The sequence below is a fragment of the Hipposideros armiger genome, unplaced genomic scaffold (genome assembly GCF_001890085.2).
Source record: "Hipposideros armiger isolate ML-2016 unplaced genomic scaffold, ASM189008v1 scaffold_38, whole genome shotgun sequence".
NCBI lineage: Eukaryota > Metazoa > Chordata > Mammalia > Chiroptera > Hipposideridae > Hipposideros > Hipposideros armiger.
Window position 1 is genome coordinate 3,338,971 of NW_017731388.1, and position 26,459 is coordinate 3,365,429.

The following is a 26,459-nucleotide window of genomic DNA, read 5'->3' on the forward strand; positions in this document are numbered from 1 at the left end:
GGCCTCGAGCCGTCAGAGGACCAATAGGACACTCTATGTGGGGCGGGGCTCAGGTACGGGCAGCTAAGTTTGTCCTTTTAGATGCTCCGTAGTGACGAAATTGTTGTGGTGTTCCAGAAATCCGGGCTTGGAACTGTGGACTGACTTGCGGCTCAGCTCTGATGGACATGTGGTGCAGCTTCTGAAGGCGGGGAGGAGTCCACACCGTTTAGTCATTGCTGGAGCTCATCGCACGCGTTAACGAAGAGCGGCTGGTTAGGGAACCTCAGTGATTTTAACTGTGTTGGACTCGATTTGAGAGATGGCTGATCCCTCATTTCACTCTTGCTGTGGTCCGAGACTGGGGATTTGAGAAAACAGGCTGGGGTCACGTATTAACCCTGGTCCCAGGGTAAGTAAGGCTCCTTGCGGCGCCGGCAGACCAAGTCAGGCAGAAGACGCAGCAGTCGGATCTCGTGTGGGTGGGGGGGCTCTTTTTCTTCCTCCCTTTCTGCTTAGCAATGTCGCCGGCTCCAGCTGCAGCCCAGGCTCCTGCGTCAGTCTCCTTGTTTGAGCTTCACGCGGATGCTCCGGTCCTTGCGGGCCTAAGCCTGGTGAGCCACCTTTCCGGAGAAACTCAGGCCCAAGCTCTGCGGACTTCCTGTCCAGGTATCCGGGAAGATTTGGGATGGACTCCCGAGGAATATGACAGGGCTTTTGGAGTTTATGGCTCCACAGAGAACACAGTCTTATTGGCATTCCCCAGCTTAGGAGCCATTGATGACATCTTTCCACGGGATAAAATTTATCCTAAATTCACTCAGTCGCTGGATTGTTTATAGCACAGGCCCCTGAATTGCCTCCAAACAAGTTTCTTGCCTTTGCTTATGTCTCCTCACATTAACACCACTACCTGCAAAAACACTTGAAAATCCCTAGGTATTTTTTTCAAAATTCCTAGATATAGTCCAGATTTAACTAGATTCCAATCAAATCATTCCTTGTTGCTGAATATAAAACAATTTATTATTTGGTTTTGTACAACTTTAGTTTATCTCTGGCTGTTTTCCTTGAACCTTTTAAAAACAAACTGCACACTGGAGTTGGAAATGTAAGCTAAAAAGACTGGCATTTGGGAAGTGGTTTTTGCACAGTTAAAAATAATTTTAACCTTACCAAAATATATTTTTTGCAAGATTCCTCTAAATTCCCTTGATAAGTTTAAATACAGTGTTTGACTTACAGTCGTTTTACATGTCTTTTCAAAAGCATATTTATTGTATAACTTGATTACCATGCCATTTACTTCATAGTTACTACTAGACTGTAAATTCCTTGAACGCAAGTATATCTCTTTCTTTTGTATTTTCCTCTATTTTGTATATCAAACACTGGATATAATTCCAGGTGCGGTGGATTGGGCTTCTTTCCACCTCTAATTACCCTCCCCTTATTTAGGGTCAGGGAAGAGAGCAAGCCCAGAAAGAAAACCACTCCAGGGTCCTCTGGATATTTCAGGGAAGTTATTTTGTTCAACCTGTGACCAGACCTTCCAGAACCACCAGGAACAGGTAAAAGGCCAGGTGCAGAACTAAATGGTGGAAGCAAAAGTATAATGGTGGGTGATGAGAGGTAGACGTCTGATTTGTCTTTAATTAATAAAGGTCCATTTTTTGACTAAGGCAGTTGGTATTACCCGGTCATACTTGCTGGAGTTCTGTTACTGGTTTTGGGTACCATTGCTGGGCTGGGACATATTTCCACATTCTGTCTCCCTCATTGCCTCCTACCAGCGGGAACATTATAAGCTTGACTGGCATCGGTTTAACCTAAAGCAACGTCTAAAGAACAAGCCTTTCCTTTCTGCCCTGGACTTTGAAAAGCAGAGCTCCACAGGTGATGATGATTGGTGGGAAACCTGTGTGGAAGTAGGACATGGGGGTGAATGAAGGAAGGCCTTACTTTGGGAGCTTGAGGGAAGGTCAAAGATGGGCCACCAAACTTGTGTATCTCATGTTGTTCTTAGGAGACCTTTCCAGCATCTCAGGATCAGAAGACTCAAACTCAGCCAGTGAGGAGGACTTGGAGATACTGGATGAGGAAAAGGCTGAGTTTGAGAAGCCTAACCGACCCCTAGGCCTCCGCTCCCATCGGGTTCTTTTCCAAAATGCCCAGGGCCAGTTTCTTTATGCCTATCGCTGTGTCCTAGGCCCTCACCAGGCAAGTGACTTCACTAGTTGTGTGTACATTCAGCTTAGATTTCCCCTTAGCCTAGTCTGTTCCTCACTTCTTCCCTTCCTTCCTGTTCGGTTTGGGTATCATGCTTGACAGCACAGACTTAGATTGAACTAGGCTGAATCTCAAAAGGGTCAAGTTTAATGGAATTAAGTTTGGAAACAGACTGATCTAGGTTTGGATTATGGTTGTACCACTTAATCTTGACTACCTCTACAAGCCTCACATTTCCTTACTTGTAAAATAGAGACAAGCCTCAGGGTGGTTGTATTAAATGAGATAATGCATGCAAAACACTTAACACTAGCAATTAGTTTCTTACTCTCAATGAATGTAACAGATATGTCTGTGCTGCTTCTCTGTTGTCCAGGTGTCCCCAGGAGAACCAGAACTGCTGCTCCAAAACCTGCGAAGTGGAGGTCCTAGACACTGCGTGGTGCTCATGGCTGCAGCTGGACACTTTGCTGGTGCCATTTTCCAAGGGTGAGAGGGTGCTGCATGGGGTAAGGATGGGATGGAGCCTGTTCACCTGGCAGTACCAGGTTTCCAGTACTGAGTCTGTGTTGTCTACAGAAGAGAAGTGGTGACACATAAAACCTTTCACCGCTACACAGTACGGGCCAAGCATGGCACAGCCCAGGGACTTCGTGATGCCCGAGGTGGGGCTTCACGTTCTGCTGGAGCCAACCTGAGGCGCTACAATGAAGCCACACTATATAAGGTGAGTTCGGCATCCCAGACCTGGTGGGCCATTAATGCACGTTTTTCCCTCAACTCATTAAATGTTACGGTAAGGAGGTGAATTCCTGTATCCTTCCACTCTTTACTGTTTCTCAGTAGACAAAGGTAGAATGGGATGGATCCCCAGGAATCTTAGTTTTCTTCTTCCTCCATCTGTGTTCACTTCTACCTCTCACTCCCTATACATGTGGGCCATTTTTTGGTTGGAGATTTAAAAATAACAAGTGAAGGGCTGAGTTACTCTCTTCTCTAGGATGTTCGTGACCTGCTGGCAGGGCCAGGATGGGCTAAGGCGCTGGGGGAGGCTGGGACAATACTGCTGCGTGCCCCCCACTCTGGCCGGTCCTTGTTCTTCGGAGGCCAAGGGGCACCCCTGCAACGGGGAGATCCCCGAATTTGGGATATCCCCCTCACTACCCGCAGACCCACCTTCAGAGAGTTACAGCGTGTGCTCCACAAGCTGACCACCTTACATGTCCATGGTGAGCCTTTGACTCTGATCCCGACTCCCTAGACCTTCCTGTACCTTCCATCCCAAGCCCCGGGCTTATTTGTGCATCCAGATGATTTTCTAGCCTTTGGAATACAGCCCAATCACATCTTCATAGAACAAAAACCTAGGCTGGCTTCGCCTCTGCTAAACTTGAGCAACACCTTTTGTTTTATGGCAGGAGAAGATCCCCGGGAGACAGTCAGGTTGGATTCACCTCAGACACACTGGAAGATAATCAAAGAGAGAAAGGCGGCTATGGAGGAAGAAAGAAAAGTCCCCGGTGATGAACGTGAGACACTGGGACAGAATGAAGACTCTCCCAAACAGGGTTTGAGCACCATCTGTCAACTGTCAAATCTCTGGGTGTCTGTCCTGGAAATGCAGTGGCACATCCCTTACTCTGACTCCCCTATTTATAGATGAGCCTTTATACAACACAAACACCTTTACACACACACACAGATCTGTTTATAATATGGGATGTGTGGTAGCAATTACTGAGACATGTTTGGTCACCTTTGCAAGTCTCCTGTTACCACTTTTATTCACTGATATATCCCAAGTACTCAGAAAGGTCTTAGCATGAAGTAGATGCTTGAATATGTGTTGCATGAATCTCACAGGATTTACCTGTTGTATTGGATGCTAAGGGCACTTCTCTGGCTGCAGACTCTTGGCCTGCATAGCTGTCACTGCTCCCATGCTTTCCTCTGCTGTGCACCATCTGAAGGCAGCTCATGGGAGAGTCCAGAGACTCTTGTCCCTGCGTAGGTCCTCCTGGGCCTGTCCTTGTCTGGGCTGAGAGCCTCATTTCTCCATGTGATACTAATGGATTCAGCTCTCTGATATGCTTGTTACTTTATCTTGGGTGGCAAAATACAAATACTTAATTTCTTTTCAGGATGATCTGGATTATCTCTTTATCTACATTCTTAGGCATCTGGGGCAGCCCACATCCTTCCACCCTCTGCTTATTCTTCAGATGGATCTAACATGTCATGTTTTCCCCTAGGTTCAGGGTCAGAGGGAGAGGATGACTTCCAGGTAGAGTTGGAGCTAGTAGAATCGACAGTGGGGACGCTGGATCTTCGTGAGTTTGAGGTATTGCCCAAGCGGAGGAGAAGAAAAAGGAATAAGAAGGAGAAAAGCCAAGACCTGGAGGCTGGGGCACATACGACTCTTCCCCAGCAACTTCAAGAAGAGGCCTTCTCACGGTCAGCCCAGGCTCATGCAGCCCCTTCGGAGCCTTCCCTGGATGAGTCCAAGGCCCCTGGGCAGTCAGAGCTCTGGGATGTGCTTCTTGCTGCTTGCCGCGCTGGAGACGTTGGGATGCTGAAACTCCAGCTAGCTGCCAGCCCCATAGACCCAGAAGTTCTTTCTCTGCTCAGTGCCCCCTTGGGCTCCCGTGGCTTCACCCTCCTGCATGCGGCAGCCGCAGCTGGCAGAGGCTCAGTGGTTCGCCTGCTACTGGAGGCAGGTGCTGACCCCACCATCCAGTAAGTAAGGGTCTCATGCCGGGCCCTTTAGGGTATAGAGAGGATGACCTTAAGGTTAATGTTGGCATTGGCTACTTGACAGTATCCCCCTTGGTCTGGTTAGGTGGCGTTAGGAGATGCAGGAGGCAAATTGAACCCATTTTGGGGGGGGGGTTTTCACACTTAGGGACTCCCAGAGCCGGCCACCATATACTGTTGCAGCTGACAAATCAACACGTAATGAGTTCCGAAGGTTCATGGGGAAGAATCCAGATGCTTATGATTACAGCAAGGCTCAGGTGAGCTGAGAAAGGAAGCAGCAGCAGAGTGGGATGGCACCATAGATCCCTTCTACCTTCTTACAGTTTTACCAAGGATAGTTTATATAGGTCTTACCTTCCCGGAAATCCTCTAGGTGCCAGGACCACTGACACAAGAAATGGAGGCGCGGCAGACTACGCGGAAAAAGGAGCAGAAGGCAGCCCGGCGACAACGGGAGGAACAGCAGCGGATGCAGTGGGAGCAGGAGAAGAGGGAGCAAGAAGAGCAGCGGCGATTTGCCACCCTCAGCGACAGAGAGAAGGTAAGGCTGGAGGTCACCCTTCCACAGCGAGGCTTCCTTAGAGGTCTGATCCCTTCCCAGTGTGCAACTGTCACTTCTTGGGCACCCTCCCCACCACTGGGGCCTTGTCCTTAACAGATCCTCCTTTCCCTTCAGAGAGCTGTGGCTGCAGAGCGCCGACTCGCTGCCCAGCTGGGAGCCCCTAACCCTCAGATTCCTGACTCTGCAGTCGTCAATGCTCCGTACGTAGAGGGGGCAGAAGTAATGGGTAGACCGTGATGTCTGGGCAAGTAGAAAGGGTGCTTACACAGAAAGGCTGTTGAGGGGATCTGAGAAGGTCTGTGAACCTTTGGAATGAAAATAGAAATGATAGGCGGGGGGGTGGGGAGGACTTGGATTGGAAAGTTTCTGGGTACCTGTCCATCCATTTCTCTTCTCTTGTTCAGACGCTGCTGGACTTGTGGGACATCCCTTCAAGGCCTCACTCCCTTTCACTACTTTGACTTCTCTTTCTGCTCCACACGCTGCCTCCAAGATCATCGCTGTCGGGCCGGGAAGCCCTCTTCCTGATCTCTTACACCTCTACCTGGAGCCAACTCTCCGCCCTAAGAGTGCACATTCACACTGGCCCTAGGTTTCTTCTTCCCCACGAAACCAGAGTATTTGGAAGATTAGGGTGAGGGACACTGAGGAACCAGGGCAAAGAGAGGGCCACAGATGTGTGTGGAGCTGGTACTGTCTCTGGAACTTTAATCACAATAAAGTTTGGCAAGGAAACTGCACTTGTACTTACATTGAAGCCTTGTGGCCTTGGTTCCTTATGGTCACCGTGGCCAGCACCAAGGGATCCTGCCCACTCCAGTGTCCCAGGTCCAAGGGTTACCTTTCTTTCAGTGCCCACTTAACTCCATTGGTTCAGAGGCACTTTGTGTGTCAGCTGAGAGGGAATAGATGTTTGTCTCATGTAAGGTGCTATTGAGGATAGGACTATCCAGAAATTGGATTTGGGGGTGGGGAGGCACATTTTCTAGCTCCAGCAATGTGATTTGGTTGAGAGCTCCCCTAGTAAACAGCAGGGGCCTTGGTACGTAGAGGGTCTGTTGTGGCCCCCGCTTTGTCCAGTACCGGCCCAAGTTAAACCCATTGATCCAGACTTGGCCCTGGGGAGGAGGGAGGAGAGAGGAAAATGAATGCTCAGCTCTCAGAGCGGTGGACTCATCCCCCTTTGGGTTTCTAATCAGAGGAATAACTTGTTTCCCCTTCTTCCATGATTTTCCTCTCATCACCCCTCATTCCCACCCCAACCACCACCGTCAACAGTACCTTGGTCCATCCATGTAGAAAGAGAAACGTGTCCCCGCCTGAGTCTAAAATTGGAAACGTTGTGGAGTAGAAGGTGGGGCCAGAAGGAGTTTGAGGACGTGAACTTCTTTGCATTTGGAGGAGAAACCACCACTTCACAAGCTTGTCAACTTTCAGAGGGAATATCAGCCACTGAGTAAGGACTGTTTGTCCCAGAATTGGTGGCTCTAATAGGCCCTGTGAAAAACGCAAATGAAAATTCATTCAATAAGCTCTAAGGCCAAACTGTCCCCAATCAAGTCCTAAGCTGCAGCTAGTGGCACCGCCCAGGTCTCCACAAGCCGCCACTTTGCTGCCTCACACCTAAGGGCATGGCTCTTGCTTATCTTCCATCGAGCCCCTCTCTTTCCAAGAGAGTTTGGGGGCAAAGGGCAGGCAAAGCTAGCTCACCTTGAAGTCACTGTGGTTAGATCCGAAACTGAGCCTCCCCATGTTCTCCAGCAAGATATCCAGTTTGGCCCCCACTTTCCCCGTCAAAAATAGCTTTTGTTTCATGTTTCGTTCCAAAACACCCTGAAACACCTGTGAATAAGAAGACCTATGAGAGGAAGGGCTCAGCGTCTAGCTCCTGGCCACCAAACAGGAAGCCACATTAGGACACTTATTTGAAGGGCAAAGAGAATGTAGCCCATCGTCAGTTACCCATCTGTTCTAGAACCTTACCCTTATTAGTCAAACTCTTCCTTATCCCAGCTTATCCCTTGGACCCCCTGCAAATGTGGACAGGCAATGGAAAAACGTAGATATGGAAAACTTAAGGCTAAAGGGTGCTTAAGAGGAGAGGAAATGGGGGCTCATGAGGTAACCTGGAATTAGGTTCTTACCCCATCCACCATCACGTAGGCACGGTCATGGACTCCATTGTTTGGCACCCAGAATTGTGTTGGCTCAAAAACAGTTTGGGTTAGATAGGTCCGGTACAACATAAAGCCACGGTCCTGGGTGTGGAAGAATGAGTACTTAAGATGAACTGAGCGATAAAAAATGATTCTGTGGGGGAGATGGGGAGCTTAGGGAATCTTTGGCTATAGCTGTTGAGAAAGACTGCCTTACCCACCAGATGGGGGATTATGCCCTACCTGCTTGACAGCCTCAAAAGTCATTGGCAAGATTGAACGGATGGGTCCTTGTGGGCAGAGGAAGTACAGGAAATCCAGCAATTTTCCATCCTATTAGAATAGGGGGCAGTATCAGGATAAAAGGGAAGTTTCAGAATAGAGGACAGGACAGAACAGGGGGCTATTTAGAGAACAGGGTAGAATCAGAAGAGGTGGGGAGGAGCTTACCATGTGCAGGGTCAAAGGTCCAAGCATCATCTTGGGGCTGGGGGGAGGTAAAGGTCCCAAGGGAATTTCCTGGAACTGAGCCCAAATTCTCTCAGGAGCCATAGGAAAACCACACAACCCCTATTCCAAGACCCTAGCACAGGGTTCTTTTTTTTTTTTTTTTTTTTAATTGTATTTTTTTTTATTATGAAATACACATTTTTTAGAATTAGTTTCAGTACAGGGTTCTTAACCTGGGGTCCAGGGGAGGGCTTCAGGGGTCCTGTAATTTTCACATACTTGTGTGTATCTCTCCAGCTAGTCCCATTTGGACAGGTGGGGAATGCTTTCACACGGTGCTCAGAGGGCTCTCTGGCCCAGACAACCACCATTGATTTCTGGGATACCGCTACAAATAATTTAGGCACTCCTCCCAATTAGTAAAAACCTTTGGCGCCTGATTAAGTGGTAGAGCACCTGGCTGATGACATTTCGAAGAGCAAAAAGCTTAGGTGTGGGGTCCCCTGCTTCAGATATTGGTGCATCGTAGTCATAGCTGGTAGTAATCGGAAGGAAGTGTCCCTTCTCATCAGCACCTGTAGTAGAACCAATTTAATTAGTTGAATATATCTTTCAGATGACAGACACTAAGCAAAGAAATTCATGCAGAGGATTTTGCCATCAGAGGGGGCAGTGGTGGTCATATCTAGCTAGACATCATAATCAACCCAGCCCTTAGAGTCGAACTCCTTGCTACATCCCTGCTTCAGTGCCGGGGACCATCGAGGCTCACCATTCCAGTATCCAAAGTTGGTACCTCCATGGAACATGTACCTGAAGTGGGGGAAGATGGAGGGAAAAGGTACAAGCTGACCCACTGAATCTTAACTTTCATCCCCAACACCCAGTTGGGGGACCCCATGTCTCCAGTTACATGTTCACACTGGCTCCCAACTCCAGCATGTCCTTTAGTCGTTTGGTTACAGCTGGAATGGACCGTGTGGAGTGCTTATGGCCCCAGTAATCCAGCCAGCCTGTGTAGTACTCAGAGTTTACCTAGAATGTGAAGTGAAAGGAGCCATGGGCGAAATGGGACCCGAGCTCGACCCATTCCCAGCCCTGACTCTTACTGCCCTCCCTTCTGACTCCTCACCAATGGCCCGTGGGGTTCATACTTCCTTTGCAGGGCAAAGATTTTGGTCATGTTGTCAGCTGCGGAAAGGAGGCAAAGGTGAAAAGATAAACATCATAGAAGAGTTGCCCTTTCCCCAGGCTCCACTCCTAACCCTTGCTCAGGAGACCTGGGCCAAAGTCTACAGTGGTATAGAGTCCCTCAAGGGAGCCACATTTGAGTCCTTCAGGCCCATCTGTGGTAAAGAGCAATATCCTGTCTCCTAGTAATGCACGGAAGAGCCCAGCCAGGTGCCTCATGTAGCTGACGTCGCAGGCCCTGTAGCTACCATATTCATTCTCCACCTGCCAGGGGAAAGGAAAAGGAGCTCAGCTACGAGTTGGAGAAGGTTAAGGACCCCTCCTTCCCCTTTCCCAGTCAACTTTCCACTTGTACCTGAATGCTAATGATGTTGCCCCCATTGTGGTAGAGCCATGGATATATCTTGGGCAGCAAGACCTTGAACCAGGAGTCCACTGCAGCAAGGAAGTCTAAAGGAAGGAGCAGTCTACTCATTAGGGTACCATCACCTCCACAGCCCCCACCTCTGGCATCAATGCTAGCAACTTCAGTGCTGCCTGAACTCTGGGCCACAGTTTGCATCCCACTGTCCACAACTAAATCTGGGAAGCAGTGACTCTTGTGAGAAGAAGCTCCCAGCCCTCGACCCTAAGCACCTGTATATTTGCATGGCAGTAAAATTTGAGCATAGGAAATCTTAAAGCAGTGTTTCTTGAAAATTTATTTTTTAAACGTAAGAAAAATGTTAAACATCTTACGGAGCTATTATTATGTAATCCATGTACTCGTGTACCCGAGATTGCTATGAAGTAGCATGGGAATTCACAGAAATGTAGAATGTCTGACCTGCACCCTAATGTAACTGCCATCAATCGAAAGATCATTATATTAGGTATCATGCCTTAAATTCTCAACTCCCATTTGTGATTTTTGTTGATTCCTCCTCAGGGTCTTCATGCATGTTATTAGCTCTGCCTAACAACTTTCTCCCCACCCTCCTTTACTTAGCCAACTCCAACTCAGGCTTCAGGTCTTAGATTTCACTTCCTCAAGAAAGCCTTTGATATCCCAGATTAGGGTAGCTCCCCATTACATGCTCTTATATCACCCCATACTTCTCTTTCAAGCATATAACCAATTAAAATTAAGCATTTCTTTCTGTAATTGTTTTCTGTTGGTCTCCCCCACTAGCAAGCAGGAACTCTGTCAGGTTCCATTGCTTTGTCCCTATCATTGAGGGCAATGCCTAGCAAATAGCAGACTCTCAAAGATGGATTTGATGAAAGATACCTTGGAGGATATTTTTGTATTCTTAAAACACTTAATTCCTTTTATATTTTGTGTTCTGTATAAAGGTTTCACTGCCTTCTTTAATCCAAGTATACATTAAATCTCATTCAACAAATATTTATGGCTGCTGACTATACACCAAGCACTGTTTTAGGTGTTAGTAATGTAGACTAGGACAAAATAGAGAAAAATCTCTGCCCTTGTGGAATTTCCTTTCCAGCGAGAGAGGCAGATAATAAATGGGTAAAATACATAGTGAGTTAATGCCAAGGAGAAAAAATAAAGAAGGGAAGGACGATATAAAATGGTGGGGTGGATGAGCTTAAATTTTAGATAGTGGCCTAGAGAAGGCCTCATTGAGAAGGTGGTTTTGCAAGAAGACAGAGGGAGCACCACGTGCCTCTTGGGTTTGGAGAACAGCAATGAGGCCAATGTGAACAATGAGAAGAGTAGATGTCAGGGAGGTGACTGGGCCAATTAGGTAGGACCTAGACCAGGGGTCGGCAAACTGCGGCTCACGAGCCACATGCAGCTCTTTAGGTACGTACATGTGGCTCTGAAGAAAAATTGAAAATGAAAATGAAACTATCATAGTTTCATTTATAAAATTTTTAAAGGATTTTAAATTTTCCTTATTTGTAAAAATATATTTATGGCTCTCGAATAATTTTTAAATTGTTGTGAGGGACAGGATTGGCTCTTCTGTCTCAAAAGCTTGCCGACCCCTGACCTAGACCATTTTAAGGAATCGTGGTTCATAGTCTGAATGAGATGAGAACCTATTGGGGAGGTTTAAGCAGAGAAATGATCTGATGTATATTTAAATATATTTAAACAGGATCACACCGGCTGCTGTATTGAGAATAGACTGCATGGGGGAGGGACAAAGAAGGGAAACCAGTTAGGAAGCGACTAAAATTATCCAGCTGAGAGGTGGTTTGGACAAAGATGGTGGCCATGGAGGTGATGAAAAGTAGGTGAATACAATACATTTTTTAGGGTAAAGCTGACAAGATTTTCTGATGGGTTGAATGTGGGGTGTGATAGGCATGAGGAATTATACCACAATGTTTAGTCTGATCAGTTGGGAAATACAGTTGCCATTAACGGAGACGGGGAGAATACCAGGAGCTTAGTTGTATCATGATACCTTTTAGATCTCCAAATGCAGAAGTCAAGTAGGTAGTTGGATGTACAGTTTTTGGAGGCCAGAGGAAGGTACTAACTGGAGATACATATTTCAGAGGCATTAGCTATTAGATGGAATTTAAAGTCATGCAAATGGATGAGATCATCCAGTGCATGAACACAGAAAAGAGAAGCACCCAAGGACTGGGCCCTGAAACACTCGAGCATTTAGCAGAAAGGGAAATGGAGAAGAACCAATAAGAGACTGAGGAATGGTCAGAAAGATTGTGGGGGAAGGGGCAAAGAACGGGTGAGTGTGGTATCATGAAAGCCAAGAGAAGAATATATTTCAAAAGACAGAGTGATCAACTGTGTTGCGTGCTGCTGATTGGTCAAGGAGGGTGAGGCCTGAGAAATCACCATGGATTTAACAGTGAAGAGGTCACTGGTTTTCTTGAGAAAAACAGAGATTACATGTTGGTATTCCATCAACATTTTATCATTTTAAATGTATTTCATAGTCAGTTGAGTTTGAGTAATGCCATAAGGGGCATAAAGCTCCCTAGCACCCTAAGAAGTGGAGCAGCACCTGGAGAGTCCTCAGCAGATATAAAGCATATACCAGAGTGATCTTTTTAAAAGGTATAAATCAGAGAAAATTATTCCCTTGCTCTAATGACTTCCTGTTTGCACCTGAAATGAAATCCAAACTCTTTGAAATATCAGGCACCTCAGAGCTTAATCTTGAGTTCTCATCTTTTCTTTCTCTACAATCTTTCCCCAGGTGATGTCTCAGTACCCATGGATTTAAGTGCCACCTTTAGACTGATGACTCCCAAATGTATATCTTTAACTCAGACCTCGCCGTAAGCTCCACACTCACACATCCCATTGCTTACTTAATGTCCTCACTTGAGTGTGACGTGATAAAAATTTAACATGACCAAGACAGAACTATTTTCTCCCCCAAAATTGTTCCTTTGCCATCCCTGGTCTTCTCTATCTTTCACCTGTTGGTAAATGGCCAGTGTGAACAATGAGAAGAGTAGATGTCAGGGAGCTGTCTGGGCCAATTAGGTAGGACCTAGTAGATCATTTAAGGAATCATTCATATTCTGAGTGAGATGGACTGACCACCTTGACTGGCCAGAAACTTCATTCCTTTCTTTCCAGACCCACTCACATTACCTCCACCCCTACCCTTTCCATCAAAAGTTATCAACAAGCCCTGGTGATTTTATCTCCAACCTATATCTCAGTTCTGCCTTCTTCTTTCCATTGCCAACACCATCACCTAGTCTAGGAGCCATCACCTCTCTCCTCAACTACAGGCATAGTCCGTCTCCCAATTGGTTTCTCCACTTCCACTCTTACTCCCCTCAATCCATTCTTCACATCCAGGCTAAACTAATCTGAAAACAAATCAGATCATGTCATGTCTCTGGTTAAACTCTTTCAATGACCCTCTACCATGCTAAGAATAAAATGCAACCCCTTACAATGGCCGACAAGGTCCTGCATCAATAGTCCCTATTTATTTCCAATTTCACATCATACTACTCTCTCCCTTACCCACTATGCTCCAGCCATGCTGGTCTCAACCATGCCATGTTCTTTCCCATTTCTGGGCCTTAGAATATACTGTCCCCTCTACCTGGTCATTCTTACCTCACTCTTCATATCACCAGAGTTTTCCCTTCCCTAGAGTCAACTGAATATTATCTTTTCAGAAAAGTCTTTCCTGATCTCCCTACCTAAAAGAGGCCCTCTCTGTTATTCATTATGTCATCTCCTTGTCTATTTTCTTGTGTAGTATTTTTACAGCTTGCAATAATATTACAGGTTTCTTTTAAAAATCTGTTTTTTCCACTATATTACAAGCTCCATTGCACAGGATCTGGGTCTATCTGACCCTCAGTTTCTAGAATCCTGCTGGGCATGAAGGAAACAATAAATATTTGCATGATTTGGGGGCGGTCTCTTCTGTTTTGGATACCCAAATGACCCATTTTGTCATTGTTTGCTTTTTTTCTGTGTTAAATTTTTGTCTCAACTCACCTGGATCTGAGGTTCTCAGATGAATATTAGGTTTACGAAGCAACCAGGCTGGGAGACCCCCCTAAGACAAACACAAAGACCACAAAGAAGCATGTGGGTTTTGTTGTCTGGGAGTGGAGTAGGAGAGGTAAAAAGGGAGGAAGTTGAGTATAGTGCTGGGAGTCACCCTAGAGTGTGGGCAGAAGGGAGTAGCCTAGGAACCCCACGTGGGTGGCTTTAGTTCTAGCCCTTCTCCAACTAACTCACCATATCCCATTCTGCGCAGATGTAAGGTCCTGGTCTCAGTATGACCAACAGGTTTGCTATAGTTGCCTCATTCAGAAATGCAATGAGATCCCGGCTGCCATTAAAGTTATAGACCCCAGGCTCTGGCTCATGGTAGTTCCAGGGTACATAACTGAGAAAGGAAGAGGTTAACAGGGCCCAAGGTGGGCATCGGGGGAGATGCCCAGGAGGCTTAAGGGCTCAGGCCTTGCAGGGTTATCTCCAGGAAGGAGGTCCTGGCCCACCTTTTCCCTCCCTTGGCCTGGAAGCCCTGGAGCTCTAACCCCTCATCATACCCAGCCAGTCTTCCTGTCCCGACATCCTTCTTAAGGGGGTGGCAGAAGGAGTAAATCCCACCCCTCCATGGCTCTCTTGAGCACTTCTTACAACTGAACGGCGTTGAGGCCACTCATTCGCATCTTGAAAAGCCGGTCTGCCCAAAGCACCCGCGGTACCCGAAAGTAGTGCAGGCTGCCAGATATGTAGCGGAAAGGAACCCCATCCAGGAGGAATCTGTCATGACCCCGATCCACTACGAAAGACCGAGTATCTGCCTGCAAAGGGAGAGACCGTGCTTAGCAGAGGTCTGGAGTTGGGGGGTGGAGGTCAGCGGCTGCCAAGAGCACAGGAGTTGGAACTAGCCCTGCCCACTGTTTTATTTTCACTCGCTCTCCTACGCCAGATCTGATCCGGCCTCGCCCCACCCAGCTGGCTGGTTCAATCCTCTTATCTTACCTGGGACAGCAGCAGCGTCAGGAGTGGCAGCAGCAGGGAGGGAAGGCAGAGCCTCTTCTTGGGAGCCATGGCGCTTACAGGTCTCCTAGAGTCAGAGACGGCGGTCTAACTGTCACGTGGCGGATTCCTGGGAGGGAACCTCAGCGAGCAAGAGGGGCGGAGACCACCCCAAGTTGCCAAGCGATTAGCCTGGACTTTGTCTGCCGCTACTCTACTAGTCTGTAAAATCCTTTACACCTTGAACCAGCTTCATCAGCATCACCTGGGAGCTTGTTAGAAATGCAGAATCACAGGTCCTACCTCAGACCTATAGAATCAGAATTTGTATTTTAACAAGATTCCCCGGCGATCCTAAGCACGTTCAAGCCTGAGAAGCAGTGCTCTACTAGACTGAGCTTCCCAAGGGCGGAGAGTGCCGTGTCCACCAAATCCTCAGCTGCTAGCACCGGGCGGCACATAGCAGGTTAAATCTAGATGAATGTCAGAACCAAGGGTCTAAGACAGGTTCAGAACCAAGGGAAACTTAGGGAGATCTTCCCAGTGATGTGAAGGGGGTGGGGGCAGGTTATAAAAGGGATCTTTTTCCTGGAGAGCCCTATTTCAACCAAGAAAAAAAAAAAAACATCCAGGCCATTCCATCTTCTATGGATGTGCACCCCTTTCCAATTTTTCCCTGCCTCCCTGGGCAACTGAACAAAGAAAAAGGCAACTTCTTGACTGAAGATAAAATCTTTCAGCTGTTGCTGGGCATGTCTACAACTGCTGCTTCATGCCAAGGCCTGGGGATTTGTGAAATTTCCATTACTCCTGCCTTCACGGTCCCAAGCCTGGGATGTGAGAACCAGGGTAATAATAATAAGTATTAACATAATTATTACTTGTTTATTGACACTTACTAAGGACTATGCGTCAGATATTGTGCAAGGCACTTTACATATCATTTAACCTTCAAACAACTCCATAAGGTAGATAATTACAATTTGCATTTTACAGATGAGGAAATTGAGGGACACAAATGTTAAGTAGCTTGTCCAAGGTCACACAACTAGTTTAGTAGAGCTGGGATTTGAACTAGTCAGTCTGGCCTCACAGTTCATGTACTTAACCTTAGGTGCCAGTATATGTATTTTGCAGTTAGGGAAAGTGAGACTCCGAGAGATTAAATAACATGTCCGAGGTCACAGATAGTAGGCTATTAAGGCCGGATTTAGACTCTAGACTGCTTCAAGAACCTAGCTCTTAAGCACTGAGACTAGGGATACAGGCCAGAATCCCCAAAGTTGTACTGATCAGAGCTCCCCGGGTCCAGGCTGCCAGCACACGCCCCTCCCTGCGTCCTCCCATCCACCCCCGGGCTGGGCTGTAATCGGCCACCCAGAGCTCCGGAGGTACGAGGCCTCCTACCTCGGGCATTGGGAAATGGAGGTCCTGGGGGCCTCGGGCCGAGCCCGGCTTTGCTCCCCCTTGGCGTAGGTGCCTGCGTCCTGACGCCTACTGAAGGCCACGTGTGGAACCTTCACCGGGGTCCTGGGACCCGTCCTTCCGCGGGTCTAGCCCGCCCCACGCCTGTCAGCTCCTCGCCCCCACATCGTCCGGAAGCCAGGCCGTTGCTAAGATACCGCGGGCCGTTACGCCGGCGCGGAATGATGATGAAACCACTGCTTCCGGTCCTTGGCGCTTCTCTCCCGCCTGAGCCAGGTCGGTGGGGAAGCGGTGCTGGCCTACTTGCGGTCTACGCGCGGAGGCCGGCGGGGTGGGCTCTGCAAGGGGTGGGCCCGAGCCTCGCACCCCCTCGGAACTGCCCTACGCCCTGCCTTTGCGGCCCCACAGGCGTGGGAGCCCGAGCCGCTTAAAGGTGGAGGAAGCGGTCTGGTACTCGCTGCGAGGCCTGAGGTTCTGCGGCATCTGATCCCAGCCTCCTTGGCGTTGGTGTAGCCAGGACTCGTTTTCTCTAGGTTCCGAGACCTGGGCCTGAGCTCCCCACATTGGTACTTCCGGAGTCGTCTGGATTGTGTCCGACCCGCCACCCTGCTGTTCTTTTCCTTCCGGTATGATCCGCTGGGCCCCCAGTGCATCGCCTGGAAGAGCCCTCTCAACCTGAATGAACCCTTTGGCAGCCTCAGACCGTCCTTGAGGAGGATGACTGAGACACTATGGGCCACGCGCTGTGTGTCTGCTCTCGGGGAACTGTCACCATTGACAATAAGCGCTACCTCTTCATCCAGAAACTGGGGGAGGGGTGAGTGTTTGGAAATAACTTAGCTAGTCCCCAGGGTTGTGGTGATTGAACGACAGCAGTCTGCACATGATAGGGGCACAAAGGTTTTATCCTGTAACCTATCCTTTAACTCTCCTGACAGAGCCTAGTGACATGCTAGTCAAGAACGTAGATTCTGGAGCCAGGCCTCCTAGATCCACCTTGTATGACTTTGATAAGACATGGTTTCTTCATCTGCTTAATGGAGATAATTACTGTCTTGCATCACTGATGGAGCTGTGAGGATTAAATGAGAAAATGCATATAAAATGTCTCGCCAGTGCCTGGTTCACAGCACTTGATAAATGTTGACTATTACTCATTTAATGTTTATGGAGCCTCTGTCATGTGCAGAGCATCGGGTTATGACCATAGAACCTCAAAGATTACGATGTCCCAGCTCTTGAGCTTAAAATGTAATGGTCTTCAGACTTCTCTGAGAGCCACACCTTGGGAGGGTTTCTACTAAATGGGAAAGACACCCCCCTCTACTCCCCAGGGACTTCCTCTGGGTCTAAGCAGTGTGGGAGATGACCGTGGCCCTTCACTGACCCCTTTGGCCCACAGTGGGTTCAGCTATGTGGACCTAGTGGAGGGGTTACATGATGGACGCTTCTACGCCCTGAAGCGAATCCTGTGTCACGAGCAGCAGGACCAGGAGGAGGCCCAGCGAGAAGCAGATATGCATCGCCTCTTCCGTCACCCCAACATCCTTCACCTCGTGGCTTATTGTCTGAGGGAGCGGGGAACTAAACATGAGGCCTGGCTGCTGCTACCTTTCTTCAAGGTCAGAAAGTCTCCTGGCTATGTTGGGGTTTGCAACAGAGCCACCTACCAAGAGCTGTGTGAGCAGTCAAGTATGTTAGGAAGCAGAGACCGTGTCCCGGGTTTGACCACTTCAGATTTGGGGCTTAAAGGAATCCAAGTGGGACTGTGGGTTATGAGGTGTGTATAGTGGAAATGTTGATAGGCTTTTGACATTGGGAAGGGATCAGACTTAGGGAGCAGAGGCTCGGAAAACACCAGCTGTGGGGATACTTGTGTTGCAGAGAGGTACGCTGTGGAATGAGATAGAAAGGCTGAAAGACAAAGGCAACTTCTTGACTGAAGATCAAATCCTTCAGCTGCTGCTGGGTATCTGCAGAGGACTTGAGGCCATTCATGCCCAGGGTTATGCCCACAGGTCAGTGGGAAGGCCCTGTGTACTTCCTGGGGCAGAAAGAAAGAGCCCTGCCAAGAGAAATGAGAGGTCTGCTTTCCCCCCGGGGAACAGCCTCCATGATTCTTTTGCCTCCAGGGATTCCAGCCTCCCTGTCTAGGGATGTTCATGGGTCATTTCTACTTGCCAACAGGGACCTGAAGCCCACCAATATCTTGCTTGGAGATGAGGGGCAGCCAGTTTTAATGGACTTGGGTTCCATGAATCAAGCATGCATCCATGTGGAGGGTTCCCGCCAGGCTCTGGCCCTGCAGGTGAGAGTCTTTAGGTTCTTTTGCCCATCTGTTCCCCAACCCTGACCCCTTCTGGTGTATGCCCCAATTTGGTCACATGACCATGACCTATGCCCCACTTTTGAGCTCTGAGCCCACTGTTCCAGGACTGGGCAGCCCAGCGGTGCACCATCTCCTACCGGGCCCCGGAGCTCTTCTCCGTGCAGAGCCACTGTGTCATCGATGAGCGGACTGATGTCTGGGTGAGGAGCATGTGGGTGGGGAGGAATGCTGCTCTGTACCAGCTGTAGAGTAGAGGAGCAGGTCTTTGGTTTCTCGTGCACAGGGGCCCCAGGAACCATGTATGTCCCCATCCCCCTCGACTTCCTTCCTGGGAACTGTCACTGACACTACTCAATTGCTCAGGAAGTGGTATAACCCTGCCCTTTGAACAGGGTTGGTACAGCTAAGTGTCAGGTCTGAAGGCAGTGGCTAAGTAAGGGGTGCAGAGGCCTCCAGCTAACTGGCAGTTGCTCTGGGCCCTGGTGGTGTCATGTGGCTGTTGGCACAATCCTTTTAGCTTATGTAGACTCATTTCACTACAGAATTAAAAGGAGAGATATCACCTCCATTGGTTCCCTTCCATACAGTAACTGAGTTATGCTCAGTCCCTAGGCTGTGTGCTATACGCCATGATGTTTGGGGAAGGCCCTTATGACATGGTGTTCCAGAAGGGTGACAGTGTAGCCCTCGCTGTGCAGAACCAACTCAGCATCCCACAAAGTCCCAGGTAAGCAGTAGAAGGGGCACCATGCATTTCAGACTCTCTTTGACATTAGGAGATGGAGCCTTGGCATGGGGGATGGGTGCCCCCCCCCTCCCGTCACCCTGCCCGCCTCTCTCCACAGGCATTCTTCAGCAATGCGGCAGCTGCTGGCCTCCATGATGACTGTGGACCCCCAGCAGCGCCCTCACATTCCTCTTCTCCTCAGTCAGTTGGAGGCACTGCAACCCCCGGCTCCAGGCCAGCACACTACCCAAATCTGAACAGACCAGTGGCTCATTGAGAAGGTGGCCCCTGTGCCTCGGAAAGAGACCTCTGTCCCTTACTGGAATCTCTGTTTTTTCTATCCAGGCCTGCTCTCTTGTAGTTGGGGGCAGGCAAGGTGGGGAGAGTTAGCTCAGTCTTCTATCTCTGCTCCCCAAGAACAAGAACGGGGAGCCTGAGTTGGGATGGGTGAGGGTGGGGGATGGGGAAAGGGAAACTGATCGAATCTGGTAAAGGCTCTGAGCAGGACTGCTGAGCTTACATCATGGTCTGCCTCCAAATCTGGGAGCAGGAGAATGTATAAATAGAATAAAGGGAAAGCAGCTTGGTGTGGATCTTAGTCTCGTCGTTCCTGGAGTGAGAGAAGAGGTGCAATGGGCCCAAAGTCTGGTTGCCATTTCCAAGGGAAGAGCCTGGGAAGAAGAGGGACTGGCATAGAGTCAGGAATGGCGTGACTTCATCATTCCACGTCAGGAGGCAGGAATCCTTACCTTAGATATGGCTGGTTGGCAGTGGGCAAAGTCTTCTAGCTTGTCTTAGTCAAACACTAAAAGGTGCTCTGGCTTGAGTGGGCTTCTATGCCAAGAACTGGGACCAGGGCCCCCTAAAGTCACATTACATTCAACTTGTTCTTTCCTCCCTTCATTCCCTGGGGTGGGGAGCTTAGAGCAGCCTAGCCGGTTTGCCAGGCAGGGTGGAGACACCTGAGGAAGCTTTAAGACAGCTACATAACTGGTCTCCCAGCCTCAGCCTGGGGGCAAAGGGAGTGGAGGTGGCAGCCATTTTGGCCCAGTCTCTCCCGGATGGTTCTAGCTCACATAGTTAATGATTAATGAGAGCAGTGTGGTATGGCAGTATCCAGCTGCCACTTCCTACCTGCTCTGCTGAGTAAACAGGGGCCCTGCCTTAGCTGGGCTTGAAACCTATTCCCCAAGGAAGGGCACTGCGTCCCTGAATCACAGGGAGGGGAGGCAAGGGCAGGGTTGGCATCTCCTGCTCTTGGGATTGAAGCGTCTTGTCCCCAACCATGCCCACTCCCACATGCTGACATCAGTGTGGGTCCTGGGGTGCCTATTAGCAAAACTGAAATTTTCCCCCGGGCCCTGGCAGGAGGCTCCTACCAGCTAGCGCAGAGGCTGAGGCCAGAAAGAAAGCACAAACAGAGGGGAGATGACCTGACTTTTAATGGCACAGCCTTAGGCCCCTGGAAAGCAGCAAAACAGACAGTAAGTTATGCACAGCTGCTGGGAGGTGCAGTAACACAAACAATTCTAGGACATGGCCCGTGTTCCCTCCCATCCCCCAAGCTTATGACTAGGCTCCATGCCCAGGAACTCTGGGCCACCTCAGCCCTCATAACGCACAGAGGTGCCTGGGCCAAGCCTTGCTTCCAGAGTCGGTGAACGCAGAAGCAGCAGGAAGAATAAGGCAGTAGTCTAACTCAAATACAGAAACTGCTGGACTTAAACTCCTACTTGGAAAGGACGTGAAGACTCGTATCCTTCAACAGTTTGTGGCTGGACAGACAGGTCCAGGATTTGGTCCTCATTTCCTCTCTATCCTGGGTCCCCCTAGGATCCTTATATCAAGGTCCCTGGGGACATGTGTCCTGGGCCTGGCAAGGGACGTTTGGCAGGTCTCACCTTCAGCATGGAAGGGAAAAGGGCCATAAGCAGCAAGCAGAGCAGCAGCACAAGCAGCAGCACAAGCGGGAAGGCAGCAGAAGCTCAAGCACTCACAGAGGGAACAAGAAACCGTGCAAGGAGACTGTTTATTTCGAAAGGATTTTGCAATAAACACAGTGAGTGGGCTCCAGGCAGCTGTTCTATTCTTCTCCCTCATCCTCATCCTCATAGGAGTCGATGCCTACTTCCTCGTAATCCTTCTCCAGGGCAGCCATATCCTCCCGGGCCTCGGAGAACTCACCCTCCTCCATGCCCTCGCCCACATACCAATGCACAAACGCCCTCTTGGCATACATCAGGTCGAACTTGTGGTCCAGGCGGGCCCAGGCCTCGGCGATGGCAGTTGTGTTGCTCAGCATGCACACGGCACGCTGCACCTTGGCCAGGTCACCCCCGGGCACCACAGTGGGCGGCTGGTAATTGATACCAACCTTGAAGCCCGTGGGGCACCAGTCCACAAATTGAATACTGCGCTTGGTCTTGATGGCAGCAATGGCAGCATTGACATCCTTGGGCACCACGTCTCCACGGTACAGCAGGCAGCAGGCCATGTATTTGCCATGACGGGGATCACATTTCACCATCTGGTTGGCAGGCTCGAAGCAGGCATTGGTGATCTCAGCCACTGACAGCTGCTCATGGTAGGCCTTCTCTGCAGAGATGACTGGCGCATAGGTGGCCAGGGGGAAGTGGATGCGAGGGTACAGCACCAGGTTGGTCTGGAACTCCGTCAGGTCCACATTGAGGGCCCCGTCGAAGCGCAGGGAAGCTGTGATGGAGGAGACGATCTGGCTGATGAGGCGGTTGAGGTTGGTGTAGGTGGGGCGCTCGATGTCCAGATTGCGGCGGCAGATGTCATAGATGGCTTCGTTGTCCACCATGAAGGCACAGTCTGAGTGCTCCAGGGTGGTGTGGGTGGTCAGGATGGAGTTGTAGGGCTCGACTACAGCTGTGGAAACCTGGGGGGCTGGGTAGATGGAAAACTCCAGCTTGGATTTCTTGCCATAGTCAACAGAGAGCCGCTCCATCAGGAGCGAGGTAAAGCCGGAGCCGGTGCCACCCCCAAAGCTGTGGAAGACCAGGAAGCCCTGAAGTCCTGTGCACTGGTCAGACTGAAAGGCAAGAAAAAGAAAGAGCAATGTAGGTGGGGGAGGGGCCTGAGGCACTCTATATTCTGGCTCCACAAAAGCCTAAAATATCTCAGGAGCCAGGGCAAAGATAAATGAATACCCCATAGCACATTCCGGAACATGTACAAAGAGCGATGACCCCTGAAATGGATCTGAAAAAAAGTTCCTGACTATTAACATCGTCTCAAAAGCTCCCTCCCTTCCATGCCAGACCCTTACCAGCTTGCGGATCCGGTCCAGGACTGGGTCAATGATCTCCTTGCCAATGGTGTAGTGACCACGGGCATAGTTGTTTGCAGCATCCTCTTTCCCAGTGATGAGCTGCTCTGGGTGGAAGAGCTGCCGATATGGGCCATTTCGGATCTCATCTGGAAGGGAATAAACCACATCGTTAAGGCCCAAACCACAAGGCTGTGCTCAGCAGGGACCTCCCTCCCTCAATGTGGTGGCTGCAGTCAGATGTGTGGAAGAGTTCATCCTTCTGCCAGACTGAGATACCAGTATGTGAGACACCCAGACTTGCTGCCCAGGCCAGGCTGCGATTAGCTTGCCTTGTTTAGATTCAAACCGGATGAAGAGTTTTCAGGGCCAGGAAAGTCAGGTCTAGACACCCCCTCTCCAGAGAGAAGCTTAGAGTCACTCTCCACTCCACTCAATTCCACCCCCTTCCTCTCACCAATTACAGTGGGCTCCAAATCCACAAAAACTGCCCGGGGCACGTGCTTTCCAGCGCCGGTTTCACAGAAGAAGGTGGTAAAGGAGTCATCCCCTCCACCAATGGTCTTGTCACTGGGCATCTGTCCATCAGGCTGAATCCCATGTTCCAGACAGTAGAGCTCCCAGCAGGCATTGCCCATCTGGACACCTGCCTGCCCCACATGGACTGAGATGCATTCACGCTGAGGGATAAAGAGAAGGGAGAGCATAAGCCCACATCTGTAGGTCCTCCCCTCATAAGCCTTTCTCCCACCCTATCACCTATCAGCTAGGATGACTCAGTTGGCAAAAGTGGAGGCTTGGGGCTGGACAGAGGTCAGAACGGGCTGGGAGCTTGCCCAGGCTCTCCTGCATAGGACTCCCCAACCGGGGGCACCCAGTAGGGCAAGCCAGCCCCTTAGCCTACTTCTCCATAGGGACCTTGTCAAGTAAGAGCTGTGGCTCCACATGACTCTGTCACATTCATAGGACATTCAGGGAGGATGGAGAGGGCAAGTGCCTATGAGACAGACAAGACGCTGCAATAACTGAGACAAAAACGAGACTTTTCAGCTGTTCCTGATTCCTACTCCCACAAACCCAGCTTCTCAAGAGCCTGAGAAGGGCCAGAAGGTTTTCCAGAGCTGTGAGTTTATAACTAGCCCCCCCCACACAAACACTCAATTAACTCTTTGTTTTGCGTATGAACTAGAATTTCGTACAACCCTCTCCCCTTTTCTTTCCTGTGGGCTGCAAAGTTGTTTCAGCCTTCCGGCTTGGCGTCCACCGTCCACACTGCCATCGGGACGCCCTCTCCCCCACCTTTAAATCCCATCTGGCTCTAGGGATCAATCCCATCTGTCTCCTCTCCCCACCTCCACCCCCGCACTCTGCATGTCTTTACCACCTTCATCCAAGGCGACAGCCCTCAGGGAACTAGCAGAGGTAATGCTAGTGAGCGCAGAGGGCAGGTGCAGGCAAAAGGGTTGTGAGCACGGGGGCATTCGCTGCCCTAGGCTCGTCCCTGCCAGTATGAAAGTAACCCCTGAAGCGCCAAAGTGGTGCGGCGCCGGGCCCGCGCAGCCTCCCTTCCCAACACCGAAATGGCGGGGTGACGGTTTCCAAATACTACTCGGAAAAGGAAGCGGAACCTGTGGTGAGGCCCTAGAGGTAATCGGCCTTGCCCCCGGCAGGATGAGCGCCATCCTGTACTCCGGCCTTGTATTCGCCGCCCCCACCCCCCGCCCCTTGGAGATTCTTTCCAGTTACATCCCAGCGGAAAGCGAAGATTGGATTTCGGCCCCCGTTCTTGGGCTATAAATATCACCCCCCTACACACACCTCTTCCCCCTCCCCCCAACCTGGCCTCGGCCCGCGCTCCCGCTCAGTGACAGCTGTCTCTGCCCGTCCGCGCACCGGGCTCAGGCTGGAGACGGCCTGGCTCGCCTCACGAGACCGAACCCCATTCCCGCCACCCCTTCAGGCTCAGAAGCGGGGTGCTGAGTCACGGGGAGGGGTTGTGGATAGGAGGGATGCACACACAGTTGGAGGAAAAAGGGATGCTGAATCAAGTAACCTGATCCCCTTCCACCTTCTTGCGCCAAGCACGTGTTCGGTCAGTTCCAGGGACCGGGTAGGGGGGAGGATAGGGGCAGTGGGCAGCCAACCGGGTCTCCCACGCTCGCGAGAAGGGCTGGGCGCGGGACCGCAAAACTCCCCTAAGGAGGGTTAGGGCACAAATGCTTGATGGAGCGGGAGGGAATTTCCAGGACTCCTCTCTGCTAGTGAAGAATCCCACTCCACCCCTCCCCCCTTCCCCAGCCTTTCAAAGTGGACAACACGGCTCGGCCAAAGTCACTAGGACGGGGTGGGGGTGGGAGGAATTCAAACACCCTTGCTCCTCCTGGAGACCTGGTACGCCAGATAGAGGGCCCCGAACATCCCGAAAGGAAGCGTCCCGAAAGAGAGGGCAATTAGTGCATGGGGCCGCACTCACCATGGTGAGTCCGGGCGGTGGGTCTCACTTAGAGTCCGGGTGACGGGTCTCAGTGAGAAGTGCGCTAGCTGCAGTGCCGCACTGCGCTTATATAAGGGGGGGCGGGGCCGCGTGCTAGGTTCGCCCACTAGAAGCTGGGCAGCCTGAAGGCCACGCCTTCCGACGGGTAGGCGGCCCCGACGGGTGGGGCCAGAGAGGATACCTTCCCTGCGTAGTGCCAGGGTCCCTCACCTGTCGGACGTGCGTTAGGAGTGGCAACCCGGGCTTTAACCCTTCGCTCCTGGTTTCGAACCCACACTTTGGGATCTCGAGCGCTGCTACAGCGACACAGGACGCGGTGTGAGGGCGCGTCTCGCCTGCACCTGCGTCATGGGGTCGCCGGTAGCTCAGGTTTTCTGACTTAGGCCGGGTGCCATAGAGACTGTCCTTCCGAGGTGGCTGCACCGGACCTTCGCCCGTGCCCTCCGTGTCCCGCCTCCCTGGAGGCTCCAACTGACTGTCTGGCTCCGGCCAGTCCCGAAGGAACCCTTTGCCCCTGCACGCCGCCTGCTGGTCCCCGGCTGGGATGGCTGGCCTCCGCCAACTCCTGCGGGCGGCCGAGGACCGGATGCTGCACAGCTTGAGCCCCAGGGTGCCGATCCCTTAGACTGCCCCTCAGAGCTGAGCCCCGCAGCCTGTCTGCGAGGGCCGACCCCGAGAAACTGCCACGGCTTGGCCGCTGCCCGCGGGTCAGTGGCCTCGTCATCAGCGCCGTCACTATTAGCGAGCCCTTGCCACGGCCACCTGCTCGCTTTCCTGCTGCCAGAACCGCGGGAGCTCTGGACTGAAGCCCTTGGGACCTTGATTCACATCCTGACTGCCCTGTGTGACCTTGGGCAGGTGACTTAACCTCACTGAGTCCTTGGCATCGGTGAAAAGGAGACAGTAATTCCAACCTGAAAACACTGTTGTGAGGTATCAAAATGTTTGTTGACACTGAAGAGGAAAAAAGAAAATGGAGATTCTGATATCGTGGCTGATTTTGGCGTTCCCATCCTCTTCTGTCCCTAAGCCATGGGCAGGGTCAGCGACCTGTGTCTTAACACCCTCAGTGCCCAGGTGGAGGCCTCAGCAGAAGCTATTCTTTCTATGTTTCGTTTCCATTTCTTGCAAGAATGGGCTTTTCAATCTATTTCTGCTTTTCTTTACGTGCCTTCCATTTTCCAGCTGTCTCCCTTCACTGGGGGAATTCATTAGGAAGTGCTTCATGTACCACTGGCACACCTTTAAGAAGCCTGTCTCCTGGGCTAGTCACTTGGAAAGGATTTACCTGCCTTTCCTACCATAGTGTTTCCTAGGGCAGGGGCTGTCTGACAACACAACACAGTAGGATAAAATAACTAGTAAGGCAACTTTCTATCAACAAAGTAGCTAATTGACACCTTACTTAGGCAAGGC

General features: G+C 50.5%; 4 protein-coding genes across 10 annotated transcripts; 2 read left to right on the forward strand and 2 right to left on the reverse strand.

Moving 5' to 3' along the window:
* The first annotated feature begins 86 nt into the window (after positions 1-86).
* ANKZF1 (ankyrin repeat and zinc finger peptidyl tRNA hydrolase 1) lies at positions 87-6,267 on the forward strand. Of its 3 annotated transcripts, XM_019638250.1 has the most exons (14): positions 88-391; positions 499-648; positions 1,438-1,550; positions 1,773-1,875; positions 2,006-2,199; positions 2,585-2,697; positions 2,788-2,935; positions 3,209-3,437; positions 3,627-3,776; positions 4,461-4,944; positions 5,111-5,222; positions 5,339-5,506; positions 5,642-5,727; positions 5,932-6,267. In XM_019638250.1, exons 2-14 carry the CDS (start codon positions 501-503, stop codon positions 6,053-6,055), a joined length of 2,172 nt encoding a protein of 723 aa, XP_019493795.1. In that variant the 5' UTR covers positions 88-391; positions 499-500; the 3' UTR covers positions 6,056-6,267. The 3 variants fall into 3 exon arrangements, with proteins under 3 accessions (XP_019493796.1, XP_019493795.1, XP_019493794.1); XM_019638251.1 differs by having other exon boundaries at positions 87-648; positions 3,627-3,737; XM_019638249.1 differs by having other exon boundaries at positions 88-648.
* Positions 4,953-16,375, reverse strand: GLB1L (galactosidase beta 1 like). 4 transcript variants are annotated; one of them, XR_002123529.1, is made up of 18 exons: positions 16,184-16,373; positions 14,780-14,864; positions 14,432-14,598; positions 14,027-14,177; positions 13,781-13,841; positions 9,680-9,774; positions 9,414-9,588; positions 9,266-9,324; positions 9,047-9,168; positions 8,906-8,946; positions 8,590-8,708; positions 8,134-8,208; positions 7,927-8,016; positions 7,672-7,785; positions 7,238-7,369; positions 6,809-7,024; positions 6,279-6,645; positions 4,953-4,969 (listed from the first exon to the last, which is right to left on the reverse strand). XR_002123529.1 is itself a non-coding variant. In XM_019638254.1 (17 exons), exons 2-17 carry the CDS (start codon positions 14,846-14,848, stop codon positions 6,387-6,389), a joined length of 1,722 nt encoding a protein of 573 aa, XP_019493799.1. In that variant the 5' UTR covers positions 14,849-14,864; positions 16,184-16,375; the 3' UTR covers positions 6,208-6,386. The 4 variants fall into 4 exon arrangements, 3 of the variants coding, with proteins under 3 accessions (XP_019493799.1, XP_019493797.1, XP_019493798.1); XM_019638254.1 differs by lacking the exon at positions 4,953-4,969 and having other exon boundaries at positions 6,208-6,422; positions 16,184-16,375; XM_019638252.1 differs by lacking the exon at positions 4,953-4,969 and having other exon boundaries at positions 6,208-6,645.
* A 7-nt stretch (positions 16,376-16,382) lies between these two features.
* Positions 16,383-20,586, forward strand: STK16 (serine/threonine kinase 16). Of its 2 annotated transcripts, XM_019638257.1 has the most exons (8): positions 16,387-16,477; positions 16,735-17,018; positions 17,604-17,823; positions 18,086-18,219; positions 18,389-18,509; positions 18,635-18,730; positions 19,136-19,257; positions 19,376-19,847. In XM_019638257.1, exons 2-8 carry the CDS (start codon positions 16,933-16,935, stop codon positions 19,512-19,514), a joined length of 918 nt encoding a protein of 305 aa, XP_019493802.1. In that variant the 5' UTR covers positions 16,387-16,477; positions 16,735-16,932; the 3' UTR covers positions 19,515-19,847. The 2 variants fall into 2 exon arrangements, with proteins under 2 accessions (XP_019493803.1, XP_019493802.1); XM_019638258.1 differs by lacking the exons at positions 17,604-17,823; positions 18,086-18,219 and having other exon boundaries at positions 16,383-16,477; positions 19,376-20,586.
* A 681-nt stretch (positions 20,587-21,267) lies between these two features.
* Positions 21,268-25,127, reverse strand: TUBA4A (tubulin alpha 4a). The gene is made up of 4 exons (XM_019638255.1): positions 25,023-25,127; positions 23,007-23,229; positions 22,550-22,698; positions 21,268-22,312 (listed from the first exon to the last, which is right to left on the reverse strand). Exons 1-4 carry the CDS (start codon positions 25,023-25,025, stop codon positions 21,341-21,343), a joined length of 1,347 nt encoding a protein of 448 aa, XP_019493800.1. The 5' UTR covers positions 25,026-25,127; the 3' UTR covers positions 21,268-21,340.
* Between the last annotated feature and the right edge of the window lie 1,332 nt (positions 25,128-26,459).

Excerpts from the sequence above, each read along its gene's own strand:
- ANKZF1 (XM_019638249.1), top strand. The coding sequence starts at position 501 with ATGTCGCCGGCTCCAGCTGCAGCCCAGGCTCCTGCGTCAGTCTCCTTG. Across the intron at positions 2,698-2,787 it reads GCTGGTGCCATTTTCCAAGG|AAGAGAAGTGGTGACACATA; the intron begins GTGAGAGGGTGC and ends TGTTGTCTACAG. Across the intron at positions 5,507-5,641 it reads CCCTCAGCGACAGAGAGAAG|AGAGCTGTGGCTGCAGAGCG; the intron begins GTAAGGCTGGAG and ends CTTTCCCTTCAG.
- GLB1L (XM_019638252.1), bottom strand. The coding sequence starts at position 14,848 with ATGGCTCCCAAGAAGAGGCTCTGCCTTCCCTCCCTGCTGCTGCCACTC. Across the intron at positions 13,842-14,026 it reads TCTGCGCAGAATGGGATATG|GGGGGTCTCCCAGCCTGGTT; the intron begins GTGAGTTAGTTG and ends TGTTTGTCTTAG. Across the intron at positions 9,775-13,780 it reads TCTGAGAACCTCAGATCCAG|ACTTCCTTGCTGCAGTGGAC; the intron begins GTGAGTTGAGAC and ends TCCTTCCTTTAG.
- TUBA4A (XM_019638255.1), bottom strand. Across the intron at positions 22,699-23,006 it reads TTTGGAGCCCACTGTAATTG|ATGAGATCCGAAATGGCCCA; the intron begins GTGAGAGGAAGG and ends ATTCCCTTCCAG. Across the intron at positions 22,313-22,549 it reads TGGACCGGATCCGCAAGCTG|TCTGACCAGTGCACAGGACT; the intron begins GTAAGGGTCTGG and ends CTTGCCTTTCAG.
- STK16 (XM_019638257.1), top strand. The coding sequence starts at position 16,933 with ATGGGCCACGCGCTGTGTGTCTGCTCTCGGGGAACTGTCACCATTGAC. Across the intron at positions 18,220-18,388 it reads GCCCAGGGTTATGCCCACAG|GGACCTGAAGCCCACCAATA; the intron begins GTCAGTGGGAAG and ends ACTTGCCAACAG. Across the intron at positions 18,731-19,135 it reads ATGAGCGGACTGATGTCTGG|TCCCTAGGCTGTGTGCTATA; the intron begins GTGAGGAGCATG and ends AGTTATGCTCAG.